This window comes from Notolepis coatsorum, assembly GCF_963971535.1.
Source record: "Notolepis coatsorum genome assembly, chromosome: 3".
Classification (NCBI taxonomy): domain Eukaryota; kingdom Metazoa; phylum Chordata; class Actinopteri; order Aulopiformes; family Paralepididae; genus Notolepis; species Notolepis coatsorum.
Genome location: NC_140167.1, coordinates 170552970 through 170569767, shown reverse-complemented (window position 1 = coordinate 170569767; position 16798 = coordinate 170552970). Strand labels below are relative to the sequence as shown.

At 43.6% G+C, this 16798-nt stretch overlaps 1 protein-coding gene across 1 annotated transcript in view; it reads left to right on the top strand.

Moving 5' to 3' along the window:
* dgkh (diacylglycerol kinase, eta) overlaps positions 1-16798 on the top strand; it is a gene marked incomplete at its 3' end in the record, with an annotated part of 250542 nt that overhangs the window by 161201 nt on the left and 72543 nt on the right. Inside the window, 3 exon segments of the mRNA XM_084311434.1 lie at positions 9438-9534; positions 10212-10521; positions 16191-16322. Of these exon segments, the coding sequence (XP_084167560.1) occupies positions 9438-9534; positions 10212-10521; positions 16191-16322 (539 nt within the window).

Here is a 16798-nt window from a genome sequence, read left to right as displayed (position 1 = left end):
AAAATTTGCTGTTTGGTCGACTTAAAATAAAAAAAAAAAAAAAAAAAAAGTATAATATTTTATTATTATTTTTTTTATCATTCCATTTGGGCTGTGGGGGGTGCTTAATGTCTGAAGGAGTCGACTGAAGGCTTCTTGTCCTCTGCAAAAGCATGCAATTGGTCCACTGATGGATACATCTTGATATTTGTCTAGTATAGTGTGTTCATTAGATGGGTGAAATCCTCTTTCAGTGCCTCTGTGGCTGTTTTCGTAGGCAGTTAGCCTCTGGTATGCGTGCCATTAGCGTTAGCCACGCTTCTATGCCTCTTTTCTTTTGAAAAAAATGATAATTTCTTTTTTTTAATATTCTTTTATTTTTTTTATTATTATATTTGACTAAGAGGTTGGCCAGTCGACTACGGCCCCTTTCGACCGATTAGTCGACTAATCGATTAATAGCGGTCAGCCCTACAATATAATAATAATAAATATGATAACTATATAGCACTTTTCATACATGGGCCGCAGTCCAGAGTGCCTCACAGCAATTAGCATAAAATCAGCATACAGTAAAAACAATGCATAAATTGCAGACATAAGAATAGGTATAAAAGACAATAAAAGTAGTGCAACGTAAACGTGCAGACATAATAATAGGTATAAAAGTAGTGCAACGTAAACGTGCAGACATAAGAATAGGTATAAAAGACAATAAAAGTAGTGCAGCATAAAGGTGCAGACATAAGAATAGGTATGATGATATGAAGTGGCCGTTAGCTGAGCACAATGGCTACTGTGTGTCCATTGGAGGAGGGTGAACAAAACGACCAATCAAACGTGCCCAAAACCAAGTGGCGAAATATTATTTTTCCTCAGACAAAACAGTTCTGTCTTGGGTGTGAATCCACCTGGAAGCGCTATGCCGTATAACGCGCTTGTGTCCAATAGAGTGGTTTTCTATTGGCAGCAAAGCGACAGAACTGACACTTTGTTTTCAGTTGCCTGTCCGGTTTGCGTCTATACTTAGGCCCCGTTTAGACGAACGTTTTGTGAACAGAAACCGCAAAAGTCATCTTGCGGTTTCACTTTTAATTTTACGTTTAGACGAGCGTTTTGGGATGGAATTCTGCGTGCAGACGACGCTGTAACGACTCGAGACGACGGAGCCCCACTGTCACACGATTGGCGCATATGTCACATGACGTGCTGTGAAGACCCGCCCTACTCTGCCTCTGATTCGCAGACTGTGGATGGGGAATGTGATTGCACCAAAGCAGAGTCACTCACAGACAGTGGGTCCACTCACGCCGCGGGACAGATTCTTGTGTATTTAACCCTTTCACTGCCACACGACAGCCGGTTGTGTGATAGTAAAGGGTTAACCTTCTGTCGTGTGGCAGTGAAAGGGTTAAAAGTACTGCCAATGTAGCCTTCAGGTGATCTCCGTTGATATAAGTCAGACATACTTGCTTTGTTTACGTCTCGGCTACTGGCGCATACCTGCTACCTGTGACGTAAGCAGTACGCGCGACCAGAGCCGTGACAACCCTTTCGTCATCGTTTTATCAGATTTATACGTTTTAACAGTTTAGACGAGAGCGCAAAGCTTTTGCGTTTCTAGGAATTCCACCCTGGAAGGTAGTCTCACTTTTTTGCGGTTTCACCCCGTAAAAACGCTGTTTCCGTATAAACGAAAGGCACATCCGAAAAAATATTTTTGCGGATTCACCTGCTAGCGTTTCCGTCTAAACGGGGCCTTATCCTAACGGATTTCCAGTTCCGCATTCGCCTTCTGCGATCTGATTGGCCACTGACGTACGCTAGTTCTGCCCCCTCCCCCCCCGGTATGACGCCAGGCGGGCGTAGAAATAATGTGTGGAGAGCGAGCCTCAACGTGCGAGCGCACACACGCACTTTGAAATGAATCATTCCAGCAAAGTAGGCTTCTATTATTCGAATGACTGTTTTAATGGGTATCACAGTAGTAAGTCCTACTGTAGAACATGACATATTAGCATGACATCTGATATATTTGTGCTGTATAATGACAATACATTTGAATCGAATCTCATTTTGAAATCGCTACCTGTTGAGTGGATCACCATGGTGCAATGCAATCACCTCCGAAGCTGTCTGCCACTGTCGTGTCCATAGGCAGCATAGCGATTTAAAAATGAGATTTGATTAAAATGTATTGTCATTATACAGCACAATACATACATATACATACACACCATCCAACCAGAGTGGATAAATTAATTAAACGTAAAAAAAAATACTTGAACCAAGAGTGATTTGAACTTGTGACCATAGGATCCACAGCCAGCAGACTAACGAGGTAAGCTAAGTCGGATGTTAAAACTGAGTGACTAATCCATGATTTACACTTGTGCCAATTGCGTTTGTCCCTAATCTTTAGTATTGGCATTAATAAATCAGATGTCATGCTAATATGTCATGTTCTACAGTAGGACTTACTACTGTGATACCCATTAAAACAGTAATTCGAATAATAGAAGCCTACTTTGCTGGAATCATTCATTTCAAAGTGCGTGTGTGCGCTCGCGCGTTGAGGCTCGCTCTCCACGCATTATTTCTACGCCCGCCTGGCATCATACCGGGGGGGGCAGAACTAGTATACGTCAGTGGCCAATCAGATCGCAGAAGGCGAACGTGGAACTGGAAATCCGTTAGGATAAGAATAGACGCTCCGGTTCAGCACTGGACAGCGCCCCGGAATTTCAGGTCATACCTTTTTCTCTGTGCCGCCATTCGCGATCAGCAAATGTGACTTTGAATGCAAGTAAAACATTTTTTTTTTTTTTTTATAATTTTTTTTTATTATTATTCACATGAAACAAGACAACACAATAACCATAATCACAATACTCAGAACTTCACAGAAAATAACAGAAACAATAATAATACAGAAATAACAAATTATAAAGACAAAAAGAAGGGAAAACAGAGTTCAACCTATTAAATTTCAAGGGGTACTATCTAATAAATAAATGGCCTTTCCCAGTATTCAGCACCGTTTACCGGCCGTGTGGCCCTATATTAATAAAACTATATCTCTAATTTTCAAAAGGCCACTCTCCCAACCACCTCACAACAGTCACCCTATGTGACAGATGCCACCGGGTCACACAGTGGTTGGAGCCCAGCCTCAAAACGGCCTAAGGTCCTGAGGAAGAAAAAAGCCGCTTTTGATCACACGATCAGAAAACAAAACAATGAGCCTTCTTGAAAAACAAAACCTACAGAGGTGTTCCATAGACTCACAGGAACCGTTTAAAGGTGTCCAAATAGTGAAGAAATAGCTAAATAGCTGCCCCCCCATAAAATCCCTAGTTAAATTCAAGACATCACAAAAGACAAGACAGACAAGACATTTCCTCCTCCCCCTCCCACGAGACCGCCGGACTCCCCCGAACAAGCACCCCAACCCCGCTCAGCCGCACACGGCGGTCCTGACCTTCTCGGCTGTTGCGAACCATAGGTCAATCCCAGCCTGCCCCACCCCAATCACCCACGCCGTGGATATCTCAAGATAAATCACATCCAACAGTGTTAGGGACCAGTTAATCACTGTGAGCTTCTCAGGCTCCTTCCATCTCATTGCTATTAGCTTCTTCGCTGCTGTGACGCCTGCTAGGACAACCCTTTTTAGTTGTACGGACGCGGGTAGTGTCGTTATATCGTTCAGGAGTAGCGTAACAGCTGTGAATGGGATAGTTAAGCCACACAAATCTGAAAGTTTGTCCGTTATTGACCTCCAGAAGCGGGCCACTGGTGGGCAATCCCAATACATATGCATATAAGTGCCAGCGGCCCTTTGAGAGCACAAAGTGCACCGAGAGTCGGTTACCAGTCCCATAGCAAATAGCTTCCTAGGTGTAAGATAGGTCCTATGAATATAATTAAAATTAATTTGCTGGTGATTGGGGTTGCGGGAAGACAATGCCACATTTGCCCAAACATCATCCCAGTCAAACTCGGGGTCCAACTCCGGGATATCCACACGCCAGATTGTATCCAATGACAAATTTTTATACGTGGATTGAATTAAGAGCGTATAAAAGTCTGAGACAAACCCTCTGGAGGTCGTCCTGTCCACTATGAGCCTGAGGAAGGGGTGTGGTTGCAAAGCTTGAGCCCACGGCACGCCATGCGCCCTCAGCGCTGACCTTAGTTGAAGGTAAAGAAAGAAGGACTCGCCGGGAAGATCATAAAATTCTCTTAAGTCCTGAAACGCCCGAAGGCCGTTCTTATCATAAATATCCTCCAGAGTATGAACTCCCCTCCTTTGCCATTGAGGAATACTAACCGGCTTGTGCCCAACAAGTAGTTGCTGATTATTAAAAATTGGAGAGTCCAGGTACCATGGGCATTTAACCCCACACGACTTCTGTACATTACGCCACGTTTGGATCACGTGAGTTATGATCGGTCCATACCTCAGTCGGCATTTCGAAATAGGGACAGTGGAGTACACTACATCCTGCAATCTTAGCGGTGAAACCGCCGCCGCTTCTAAGGTGCGCCAAGATACAGCCTCAACAGGGTCTAGCCAGCACATCAGAGGTCTCAGTGAAAAGGATCAGAAATAAATAGAGAGCAATTTTGTGTGGAGTATTATTGACCATTATGGGGACGATGTCCTCCGATTGCCTAATAAATTGGGCCAATGGTTCGAGGGAAAGCGCGAACAGTCCTGGACTCAGAGGACAACCCTGTCTAGAAGATCTGGAGACTGGAAAGAGTGTGGGACAGTTTTTGCCTGTCAGTATCATCGCAGACGGCGAGGCATACAGGACTTTAATCATATGAATAAAACTCTTTCCAAGACCCATAACCTCAAGTACCTTCCACAGGTATGACCACTCAAGTCTGTCAAACGCAAAAGACAGAACTGTGGACGGAGCTGTATTGTCTTTACTGTTATCGATTACATGCAACAGCCTCCTAAGATTATCTGCAGCCAGGCGCCCCGGGATAAAACCAGTTTGATCGCAGTGTACTAATACCGTCATAAATCTCTGCAGGCGGCGGGCCAGCACCTTGGCAAACACTTTTAAATCAGCCCCGAGAAGACTCAAGGGCCTATTGCTACCACAATCATTGGGATCTTTGTCCTTCTTGAGAAGTAAGGAAATCAACGCCATGTTGACATCTCTTGAGAACTCCCCTTGTTCAATAGCATAATTGATCATATCGAGCATCAATGGACCCAGTTGGTCCCAGAAAGCTAAATACACCTCGGGTGGAATACCATCCCAGCCTGGTGCCTTACCCCTCTGCATTTCAGCAATCGTCTCCCTCAATTCCATAAGAGTGATCGGTTTCCCCAGTTCCTTGGCCTCTTCCTCAGAAATGTGGGGTATCTCAAGCCCGCCAATGAACGATTCAAATTTAGAGTCGTCGAGATTAACCTCTGAGCTATATAACTGTGAGTAAAACTCTTTAAAAGTGTTGTTGATCTTTTTCGAATCAGTAGTGACTGTACCCTGTCTCGTCTTGATCGAGGGGATATCCGAGAAATGATCATTCGAGCGTATTTTCATTGCCAATAGATGGCTAGGCCTGGAGCCGTGAAAGTAGTAATTTTGTCTTGTCCTATGTATCAAGAACTCAGACTGTTGTTTAAGTATGGAGTTTATTTCTTTCTTGACTATCTTACGTTGTGTGTTTAGTCGTTCACTATAGTTAGTTTGCAAGGATGCGTATAGGTCCGCATATAATGTTTCCAGTCCTTCTAGTTTTTTTGACCGGGATTTTCGCAAATTGGAGGAGAAAAGTGTGACATGACCCCTGATAAATCCTTTCAATGTGTTCCACAGGACCCTAGGGTCTTCGACCGTGCCAACGTTGATCTGCAAGAATTCAGCTAGTTTACTCCTGAACTCAGAACAGAAATCATCGTTCTTTAACAAGGTTGAGTTAAAACGCCATCTGGGAGCTCTCGTGGAGAGCCTGCCAAAGGTTGCCGTAAGGAAAACCCCCTTGTGGTCCGAGAGAGCCAGGGGAACCAATGAGACGTCGAAACTATCAAACATATTAGGGGACGCGAATGCATAGTCTATTTCGAGAGAAGGTTTTGCGTCTGGCTGACAGGTGAGAGTAATCCTTGAGGGTGGGATTGGATATGCGCCATAGGTCTGTGAGCCCAGTGTCCTGGGCCCACATCCTGAGGGCCTTAGAGGACCGTTGTTGGTCGCTTGTTTCAGAGGACCCGGACCTATCCATCTCCGCATCCCAGCACGCATTAAAATCGCCACCCACAATGAGAGCGTATCCCGTAAGTTCCAACAAATTCTTCGTGATTGTATTATAGAACGCTGAATCAAATGTGTTAGGGGCATACAATGCTATTATTGCCATCTTCCTATGAGAGAACTCAACTTTCGCTATAGTAATCCTTCCCTCCGTGTCCGACCACACGTCCAGGACTTTGATATCAAGGTTACGTCTTGTAACTATGACGACTCCTTTCGTCTTATCATCGGCTGAGGATGAGGAGATAACATGATATTGTCGATTTGCCAGCCTTGACACATCACCTACCAATAAATGCGTCTCACTAAGGAGAGCAATGTCAATATTTCTTCTGTTCAATAACCAAAGGACACTGGCACGCTCAATTTAGCCATGGTCGAATTTGTCTAAATGCGTAGAGAACATACCAGTGCAGCTAGGCTGAGGCTCGAGGCGCTGATCCAGGCGGGCCCAGACGGTCAATCTCAGGAGTTCAGAGGAGGAACAATCACACACATATAAGACAACAGTACATAAAACACAGAACAATACCACCCCAGTTACAACCCACCCTCCTTCTACTCTAACCCCTAACCCACCCGTCCTATTATTAACCCTCCTATACCCACTCTCCAATCCCCTCCCTATGCCCCATCCACTAAGGATGGTCATCTTCCTCTCATTACCCACTGGAGTCATGGATCCAATAAGACGCTCTCCACTCCGACCCCCCTCTAGATAAACCCCTGATTAAACCCCCACTAGTCCAATAAACACAAATTAAAATTAAAATTAATCTCAATAAAGATATCGGTCGAACACCACCGTGAGCCTTGGCTCTAACACGAGACAACTATAATGGAAAAATAGCCATTATTATATAATAACTCAACATAAACCCTGTGATCATCTACTTCCGAGTCTGCGTATCAATGTCGCAACGTCATAGCATAAATGGATAAAGGAAAATTCAAAACAAAATCAAATTAAAGCATACCAGCAGATAGTCCAAGGCAGGATCGGATCTCAGTTAAATTGCACATACAGATGTCATTAAAACAGCGACAATAAGAAGAAAAGGAAAGAGGGTTATGGCTAAAGTGCAAGCAGAGCTAAACCTGACCCAACCTGTTATCATATATTTTGTATGTATATTCGGTCGAGAACCACCGTGAGCCTTGGCCCTAACATGAGACAACTATAATGGAAAGATAGCCATTATTATATAATAACTCAACATCAACCCTATAACCATCTACCTCCGAGTCTGCGTATCAATGTCGCAACGTCATAGCATAAATGGATAAAGGAAAATTCAAAACAAAATTAAATTAAAGCATACCAGCAGATAGTCTAAGACAGAATCGGATCACATTTAAATCGCGCATACAGATGACATAAAAACAGCGACAATAAGAAGAAAAGGAAAAGAGGGTTATGGCCAGAGTGCAAGCAAAGCATACCCGACCCAACCTGTTATCATATATTGTATATGTATATACAACCGAACTTCTACTATTGGAGCCCAAAGCTCAAAACATCCTGGATATAAAAATAAAAGCATACAAGAAGTTAGTTAAGGACCCGATCACCATTGAATTGTGCAAACCGATGTCACTTTGAACAGCAACAGCAACCAAAATACGTAAACATTATCGGGTCTCGAATGCCTCGACGCGGTGATAGACACAGCCCGCTAGCCAGCCCGAGGCTAGCGCGTAAGCTAGTGATGAATCCGGCTAGCACGCTAGAATCTGTCATGTACATTGTTCAGTTAGCTCGTTAGCCTCCATAGAGCTCGGATGGGCAGCGGATAGTTAGCCTGTCTGGGCCTGATAACAAGCAATTGTGAGTAGTCCGCCCTAACAATGTATTTAGGTCCACAACGCCAAGCCACTCACCCGACAAAGCTATCAAGCTACCGTCTCGACCAACCCCCCGAGATATTCCTCCGCTTTGGCCAACGACCAAAATGAGCGACGGTCATCGCCCTTACATAGCACATCTTGCGGGGGCGAATAGCGTAGGCCTCAAGCCCAGTTTCCATAGCTTGGCCATGACCAGTTTGTATTCGCCCCTCTGTGCCTGAACCTCCGGTGTGAAGTCCTCGAAAATGGCCACTTTGTGATTGTCGAGACCCAGATCCCCCCTTCTGGCCCGGGCCGACCGCATGATGAGTTCTCTCTGCTGTAGCCTGTTTAGCTTGACAATGATGGGCCTCGGCTCCTTGCTCACATCAGGACTGGTCTTGCCCGCTCTGTAAGCCGACTCACATAAGGGCGGGTCGGGAAGGACATCTTTCCCCAGTATTTTCTGCAGCAGCTCCGGCATGTTCTCCGAGAGACGTCCTCCCTCACTGCCCTCCGGTACACGACAATCCTGATGTTGTATCGTCTCTCCCTGGACTGCATTTCCACAATTACCGACTGTAATTTGGCGACGTCAGCCTGCCTAGCCAGCAGGGAACACTCCAGACCCGCCACCCTCTCGCCCTGTCGAGAGGCCTCAACCGTTAGCGAAGCTAGTTCGTTAGCGTTAGCTGCGGCGGCAGCGTGTAGCGACTCCATCTTTTCTCTCAACGGACCTACCGCCAGCCTGATTTCCTCCGACATTGCCCGATGGAAGGTATCAAAAAGTTCCGCCTGCGCTTTCATTTGTGCATCAGCGAAGCGTACCTCAAAGTCCGCATGGAGTTTGGTCACGACCGAGAGAATTTCACTTATCTCAGGCGAAAGCGAGGACGGGCTCGGTGCCATTTTGTCGGCTGAAGTGATCATGGCTCTGGTTCCCTTCGACATCGTGAAAAGTTGAAAAAAGGTCGATGAAAGTAGTAGATGCTCGACCACTCAACAAAAAGACCAATAACAAATAAAAATAAAATAAAGACTAGTGGGGTGACAGTGTTTTCCGCACGATAATAGGGAGCTCCCGTGAAACACGTCTCACCCCATGAACGCCTGGCTCCGCCAAATGCAAGTAAGCATTTATAAATAAATAAACTGCTTTGCAGTGTCAATGGAAACCAGATAAACAATTAATGTAGACCCGGTTTGTAATTGAGACCAGCCGCCAAAACGTGTCACCACACCTGGCCAGTAAAAGGGAGAGGTGTCTATATGGTACTCTGCTTTTAATTGCAGTTTTATGTTACGTGTACATGCAGGATAACATTGTAACACTGTCCTCCTACTCCCTAGGATCCTGTGTGAGACAGTGAAGGACTTTGTTGCCAAAGTGGGAAAAATCCACGACAAAATCCCTGACGGCCTGGAGGACTGTGACATGTCTCTCAAAGTGAGTTCCACAACAAATACTACAAAGAGAGACTACAAACAGTAAACAAGTAAACTGTTTTTTACTGAATGTCTCATAGTTGTACATTCTACAGTTGGCGTACATTCTACAGTTTTAGTTTTTGTGTATTTGACAACTTTACATTGAACCTAAATAAAAACAGCAAGGATGTCACAGTAAAGTGTATTTCCTTTTTGGTCCTAATGAGATGGTAACGTTGTGCTATCGCTGTTAGAGTTAACACTGTCTCTCCTCTCCTCTCCTCTCTTCTTCTCTCCTCTCCGCTCCTCTTCTCTCATCTCCTCACCTCTCCTCTCCTCACCTCTCTTCTTTTCTCCTCTCTTCTCCTCTCCTCTCCTCACCTCTCCCCTCCTCTACCCTCCTCTCCTCTCCTTGCCCCTCCTCTTCTTTCCCCTCCTCTCCTCTCCTCTCCTCTCCCCTCCTCTCTTCTCCTCTCATCTCCTCTCCTCTCCTCTCCTCTCTTCTCTTCTCTTCTCTTCTCTTCTCTTCTCTTCTCTTCTCTTCTCTTCTCTTCTCTTCTCTTCTCTTCTCTTCTCTTCTCCTCTCCTCTCATCTCCTCACATCTCCTCTCCCCTCCCCTCCTCACCTCTATTTCATCTTCTATCCTCTCCTCACCTCTATCTCCCTCTCTCTCCTCTCCTCACCTCTCCCCTTAGTGCACCATTCTGAACGAGAAGTTGGACTCCCTCCTCCAGACCCTCAACACGGAGTGCCCGACCCTGCCCCCTCTCCCCCACTCCACCCCTCCCATTGTCGAGGAGGAGCAGGAGGAGGAGGAGGAGGAGGAAGAGGAGGAGGCCAGCGAGGAGAGCCTGACGGAGCTGAAGGAGAAGATGGAGGAGGAGGAGACGGAGAAGGGAGGACGTCGCTCGCCGCACCGTCTCTTAAAAGGCAAAGAGCAGCTGATGCTCAGAGCGAACAGCCTGAAGAAAGCCGTCCGGCAGATCATTGAGCAGGCAGAGAAAGGTACTCAGATCATACACTAAGTCATAAAGCAGGCAGAGAAAGGTACTCAGATCATACACTAAGTCATAAAGCAGGCAGAGAAAGGTACTCAGCTCATGCACTAAGTCATAGAGCAGGCAGAGAAAGGTACTCAGATCATGCACTAAGTCATAAAGCAGGCAGAGAAAGGTACTCAGATCATGCACTAAGTCATAGAGCAGGCAGAGAAAGGTACTCAGATCATGCACTAAGTCATAAAGCAGGCAGAGAAAGGTACTCAGATCATGCACTAAGTCATAAAGCAGGCAGAGAAAGGTACTCAGATCATGCACTAAGTCATAGAGCAGGCAGAGAAAGGTACTCAGATCATGCACTAAGTCATAAAGCAGGCAGAGAAAGGTACTCAGATCATGCACTAAGTCATAAAGCAGGCAGAGAAAGGTACTCAGATCATGCATTAAGTCATAGAGCAGGCAGAGAAAGGTACTCAGATCATGCACTAAGTCATAGAGCAGGCAGAGAAAGGTACTCAGATCATGCACTAAGTCATAAAGCAGGCAGAGAAAGGTACTCAGATCATGCACTAAGTCATAAAGCAGGCAGAGAAAGGTACTCAGCTCATGCATTAAGTCATAAAGCAGGCAGAGAAAGGTACTCAGATCATGCACTAAGTCATATAGCAGGCAGAGAAAGGTACTCAGATCATGCACTAAGTCATAGGGTGGGGTACTACTATATCCATATATAAATATATTAATATAAATATATATCCATATTTACCACTAATCATCTCTTCATTGTGATCGTATCCTGTTTTGATATTATTTCATATTATGAATTGAATTCTATTATGAATTGAAAAGACCCATATACGTTTTTTAAACCCAAGTACCTAAAGATCACAGTGAGAGACGATAGAGCATCTTCAGGTGCTGCGTCACATTTACACTGTGATCAGGGTTGAATACATGGGCTACAAAGAAAATCTTACAACCTACTCGGCTCTTCATCTGAGGGGTTTGATTGTGTGTTTAGATTAATAATTAAAAAACACGAGATCTGAAATAATTTAGGGAATATCATTAGAAAAGTAGTTTTGCTTTGATATCATACTTCCCACTACCCTGCAGTCCAATAAATATACAACATATTAAATCCCATCAGTGGGATTATTTAACATGTGATATTTCACACACAATATGCATAGACCTGTTCGCTGTATACGTGAGACTCAGTGTACCTTGGTATGTAGTCCTGGTCATAACAACGGGGCAGACTACAATATAATTTGAATTTGTTAGCCATGCTAGCGATCTAAAGAATCAATCCATGCCAAAGCTAGATATGTAAAAGGTGAAAGACTCACACTCACTGCCATGCTACGTCATAGCATAACAAACCAGAACCTACTGAGCTGGGACAATCTCATCAAATTCAAAGATGCCTGCCTTACCTATAAAATCCTACATGGCTTGGCTCCTCCCCCCCTCTGTACTTTCATAAAACAGAAAGCATCTGCTGACAGATATACCATCAACGTTGCGTACGCAAAGATATGTGTGTAACCCGTGCGTACGATAATTTCTAAGCAAAGTGTGGGACTTATCAATTTGAACTTGTGCTTGACTTTGTGCGTATATCTACGCACAGCTCGGAGCATGCGTAGCTGGCGCCCGGTGGTAGAATATGAATATTACAACGCGGAAATAAGCTTCCGTGTATTAGTTTCCACACTGGCGTGTTCTGTATGGCCCGTAATTCATTATAGTTCATTGTAAAATAGAAACAGTAGTGTAATTATGGTAAAAACCCTATAAATAGCATTTGGGATAATAGGTCTTTCTCTCCAAATGAATGCAGCATGATTTATATATAGCGTTATCGGAATATACAGGGTGTACTGACTGCGCTCCTCGTAACTCAACTCGTTATTATTTTGCGCATAGATTGCAGAAATACGGGAACGTTTTGATTATATTTTAAAGGCTTTGCCATTGTTAAACGAAACAAGTGGAATTTCGAAGCTGTAAGCAGAATACAAGTCATATGAACACCCACGATATAGTGTGGGTGTTCCCCCTTCTAGAAAGAATAAAAAACACATTGCAACGAGAACAGAGGTTATTTGTTGAGTGTAGTATGTGTATACAAAACCCTTGCAATAAATGTGTCTTAAATGAATGAAAAGCATACATGCTCTGGATACAGAGCATATATCGTGTGGGTGATATGACTGGTATTCTGCTTACAGAATTCCACTTATTTAGTTTTACAATGTCAAAGCCTTTTAAATATAAATCAAAACGTTCCTGTATTTCTGCAATCTATGCGCAAAATAATAACGAGTTGAGTTCTAACAAAGAACGTATTACATGCTGGGTAGGCTGATAGAGTAAACTGTAAATGAAATAGCCTATAACAGTCATTATAAAGGATGGGCTATCATAGCAGGGTCTTTCCAAACCTTTATTCGCCAGAGCCCCATGATTCCTGGGAGACATATAGGAATATGATATGATATAAGGTATACTGGTCCGTCAGCGAGGATAGCGAGGAGTCGGATAGCCATTAAATGCCATTTGTGAATATAGGCTATTAATGCAAAGCGACGGCATATAGCCTATACATATTATTTAATGTTTTCATAAGCGTAAAGATACAACAGCTACAACGGCGTACACTTTAAGACCACTGACAACCTGGTTTGAACCCCAAGCATCAGTATCCTGGAGAAATTTAGAAGTAAATATAGTAGCACCACAGAGACTGCAGGACATAGTATACACCAAAATATCAATTAAGCAATGCGAACTGAAATTTGGCCCCATAATTACACATGCGATCCGGATATGGCGTGAAACACAAAAAAAATATTCTAATCCACATAAATGGCATAATCATACTCCCTTATTCAATAACAATGCACTCTTGATTGGAAAACGACCTATAAGATTCCCTAGATGGGAAAATCAAGGCATACACTCATTAGGAGACGTTTTCAACAAACAGGGTTTTTGTAGTTTCGATGAAATACGCAAAAAATTTAATCTCACCAAGTCCACATATTATTTTTACGCACAGTTATTGGCATGTTTGAAGGCTCACAGTGTTCCATTAACGATACCAATTGCACACCACAGATACCACAAATGTTTCTATGAAAGAGAGACATCGAGAGGTTTTGTATCAGATTTTTATCATCAATTACTAACGGCTTCGTATGAAACCCTCCACCTAGACTCTGTTTGGAGGAGGGATATACCAGACCTAGAAAAAGATTTTGATTGGCAAGAAGCCTGGGCAAATGTTCGACTTGCATCAAGGAACCCAGACCATCAACAAATCAATCTTAACTATATTCATAGGACATACTTGACTCCTATAAGACTGAACAGAATGGGTCTTAAACAAGACTCCAAATGCTCCTTATGTACAAATGGGGACGAGGGGACATTTATGCACATGTATTGGGACTGCCCACCAGTTAAGATATTCTGGGAAGAAGTGACCCAGCAATTATCAAATCTCTTAATTTTGAATATACCTGTACACCCCTCTATATTACTGCTGAATGATGTTTTTGAATATGCAGTACCTATACAACAAAAGAGATTGGTTTTATCTGGTATTACAGTGGCTAAAAAACTGATAGCATCACGATGGTTTCAACCGGAAAAAATTTGCCGAAAGGTCTGGATTCTTACATATCTCGATGTGATTTATCTAGAAATATCTACAGCAAGAATTTTGGGTCTCAATGAATCCAAATTGACAATGTGGTTAGAAGTGGTGGAGAGAATAAAAGCTAGCATTTAATGGTAATGTCTGGTTAGGAGCGAAGGATAATGGACGGATTATCCATGGGGGGGTCCAGGGCGGGGGGTGCAAGCAAGAGCATAATGTGTAGGGGAATAGATAGCAGGTATTAGGGGTATATCTTGTATAAGACATTTATCCAAACGATGAGTTAACGGATGTACACTGTTTTACAATGCTTGTATATCTAATCGTGTGTTGTCATGTTTGTTTATGTGTTTGTTTAAAAAATAATAAAAAAATTAAATACAAAAAAAAAGATACAACAGCTAGATTAATTATCAAGTTAGTTTACTGTTGTGCAGGGTTCGCAGGGCTGTGCCATGTGCTATTATATATGCGCAAGTTAAGTTGCATAATGTAGGCTATGGCTGCTATTATATGTAATTCATATAGGCTACCTAATACCGACAACAAAATAGATTGTATCATATGCCTCTACAAATCATATTATACCCGGTAGCCAATCGAACTACACGAATAAAGGCATTCATATTCCAGCATGGTTATAATAATGACACACCAACGCCAAACAGTGGTTAACGAACGGTCTTTATTAGTATTTTGAGCTGTCCAGGCAGAATTGCAGCAATGGTCTTAGGGAGCCGTTGATATCTGACATCACCATGTACAAGTCCGCCAGCCTTTTATTTATCCCATAACACGGGTTGTGTCTTCTTGGTTCGGCAGCGCCTCCGCTCCGTGAACAATCTCGCTCGTGGAGTTTCTCATAGTTCGCTCGGGTCAGTCCATTATTTCACATCCCATGGGGGGGTTTCATTACCATATATGGATAATCGTGCACGATCATTGACGGTAGAACAAAGAGGTATTTATCAACACGGAGTGTGCGTAGGACCCGTGTACGCACGGTTGATAACTCCCAATATTTCTGTGCGTACACACATTCTAAATTCTGTGCTTACGTATGAAAATAGAACACTTTCTAAGAATTGTTGATAAATGAGGGCCCTCTGTAGTCAGAGGGGACTGTGTAGTCCCAAACAGGAGGTCTGCTTTTAGTCAGGCAGCCTTTTCCGTGAGAGCAGCCCACACCTGGAACAGTCTGCCAATACGGCTCAGGGAGTATCAAAGTTACATTTAATTTAAAACTAACTTAAAATCATGGTTGAGAGATGGTCAAGTGTGCGACCATTTTAACTGAGGGGTTGTGATGTATTGTAATGTATTTTAATGTATTTATTTGTATGTATTTTAGTGTATTGTAACCAATACTGATTCCTACTGTGTTTTAATTATTGTAGTGATCATGTCACCTGCCCCAGAGACTACAGTTGAAAATTAGCCAACCTGGCTAAACTGGCATATTTACAGTAAAATGTTCCTTAATATGCACTGTCTCTGTATTTTAAACCAATAAATACAAATACAAAAAATGCTGATTTGGCAAAATGACACCCAGCCATTTTTGTTTGAAACAACTTTTAGTCAGGGGAGTGTCATGGTTTCTCCATAGAGCCCTGTTGTACTTATTTTAGTGCAGCAGCTCGCGCAGGTAGGGGGCAACTTAGTCACGTGACTCAGTTGGTATTGCTGATTGGCTCGAACACGGTATGTTTGTAAACAGCGAATAGGTCTATAATATAAATAGTTTTAGAAAAATTCCCTTTGATGATTATCCCTCTAACGGTCCTCCTCTCTCCTCCTCTCTCCTCTCCTCTCTCTCTGCCCTCTTCTCTCCCCTCCTCTCTGCTCTCCTCTCTCCCCTCCTCTCTCCTCTCCTCTCTCTGCCCTCCTCTCTCTGCTCTCCTCTCTCCTCTCCTCTCTCTGCCCTCCTCTCTCCCCTCCTCTCTCCCCTCCTCTCTCCTCTCCTCTCTCTCCCCTCCTCTCTCCCCTCCTCTCTCTCTCTCCAGTGGTGGATGAGCAGAACGCCCACACAGAGGAGCAGGAGCTGCCGACTACTCTGGAGCTCAGGAAGGAGAGCGAGGAGGAGAACAGAGAAAGTGAGAAGGACGAGGACACCAAGGAGCTGGAGGCTCTGCCCTGTGAGTATAATACACAGTACTAGGTAGTAACAAGACCCTGTGAGTATAATACACAGTACTAGGTAGTAACAAGACCCTGTGAGTATAATACACAGTACTTGGTAGTAACAAGACCCTGTGAGTATAATACACAGTACTGGGTAGTAACAAGACCCTGTGAGTATAATACACAGTACTTGGTAGTAACAAGACCCTGTGAGTATAATACACAGTACTGGGTAGTAACAAGGCCCTGTGAGTATAATACACAGTACTGGGTAGTAACAAGGCCCTGTGAGTATAATACACAGTACTGGGTAGTAACAAGACCCTGTGAGTATAATACACAGTACTAGGTAGTAACAAGAGCCTGTGAGTATAATACACAGTACTAGGTAGTAACAAGACCCTGTGAGTATAATACACAGTACTGGGTAGTAACAAGAGCCTGTGAGTATAATACACAGTACTGGGTAGTAACAAGACCCTGTGAGTAT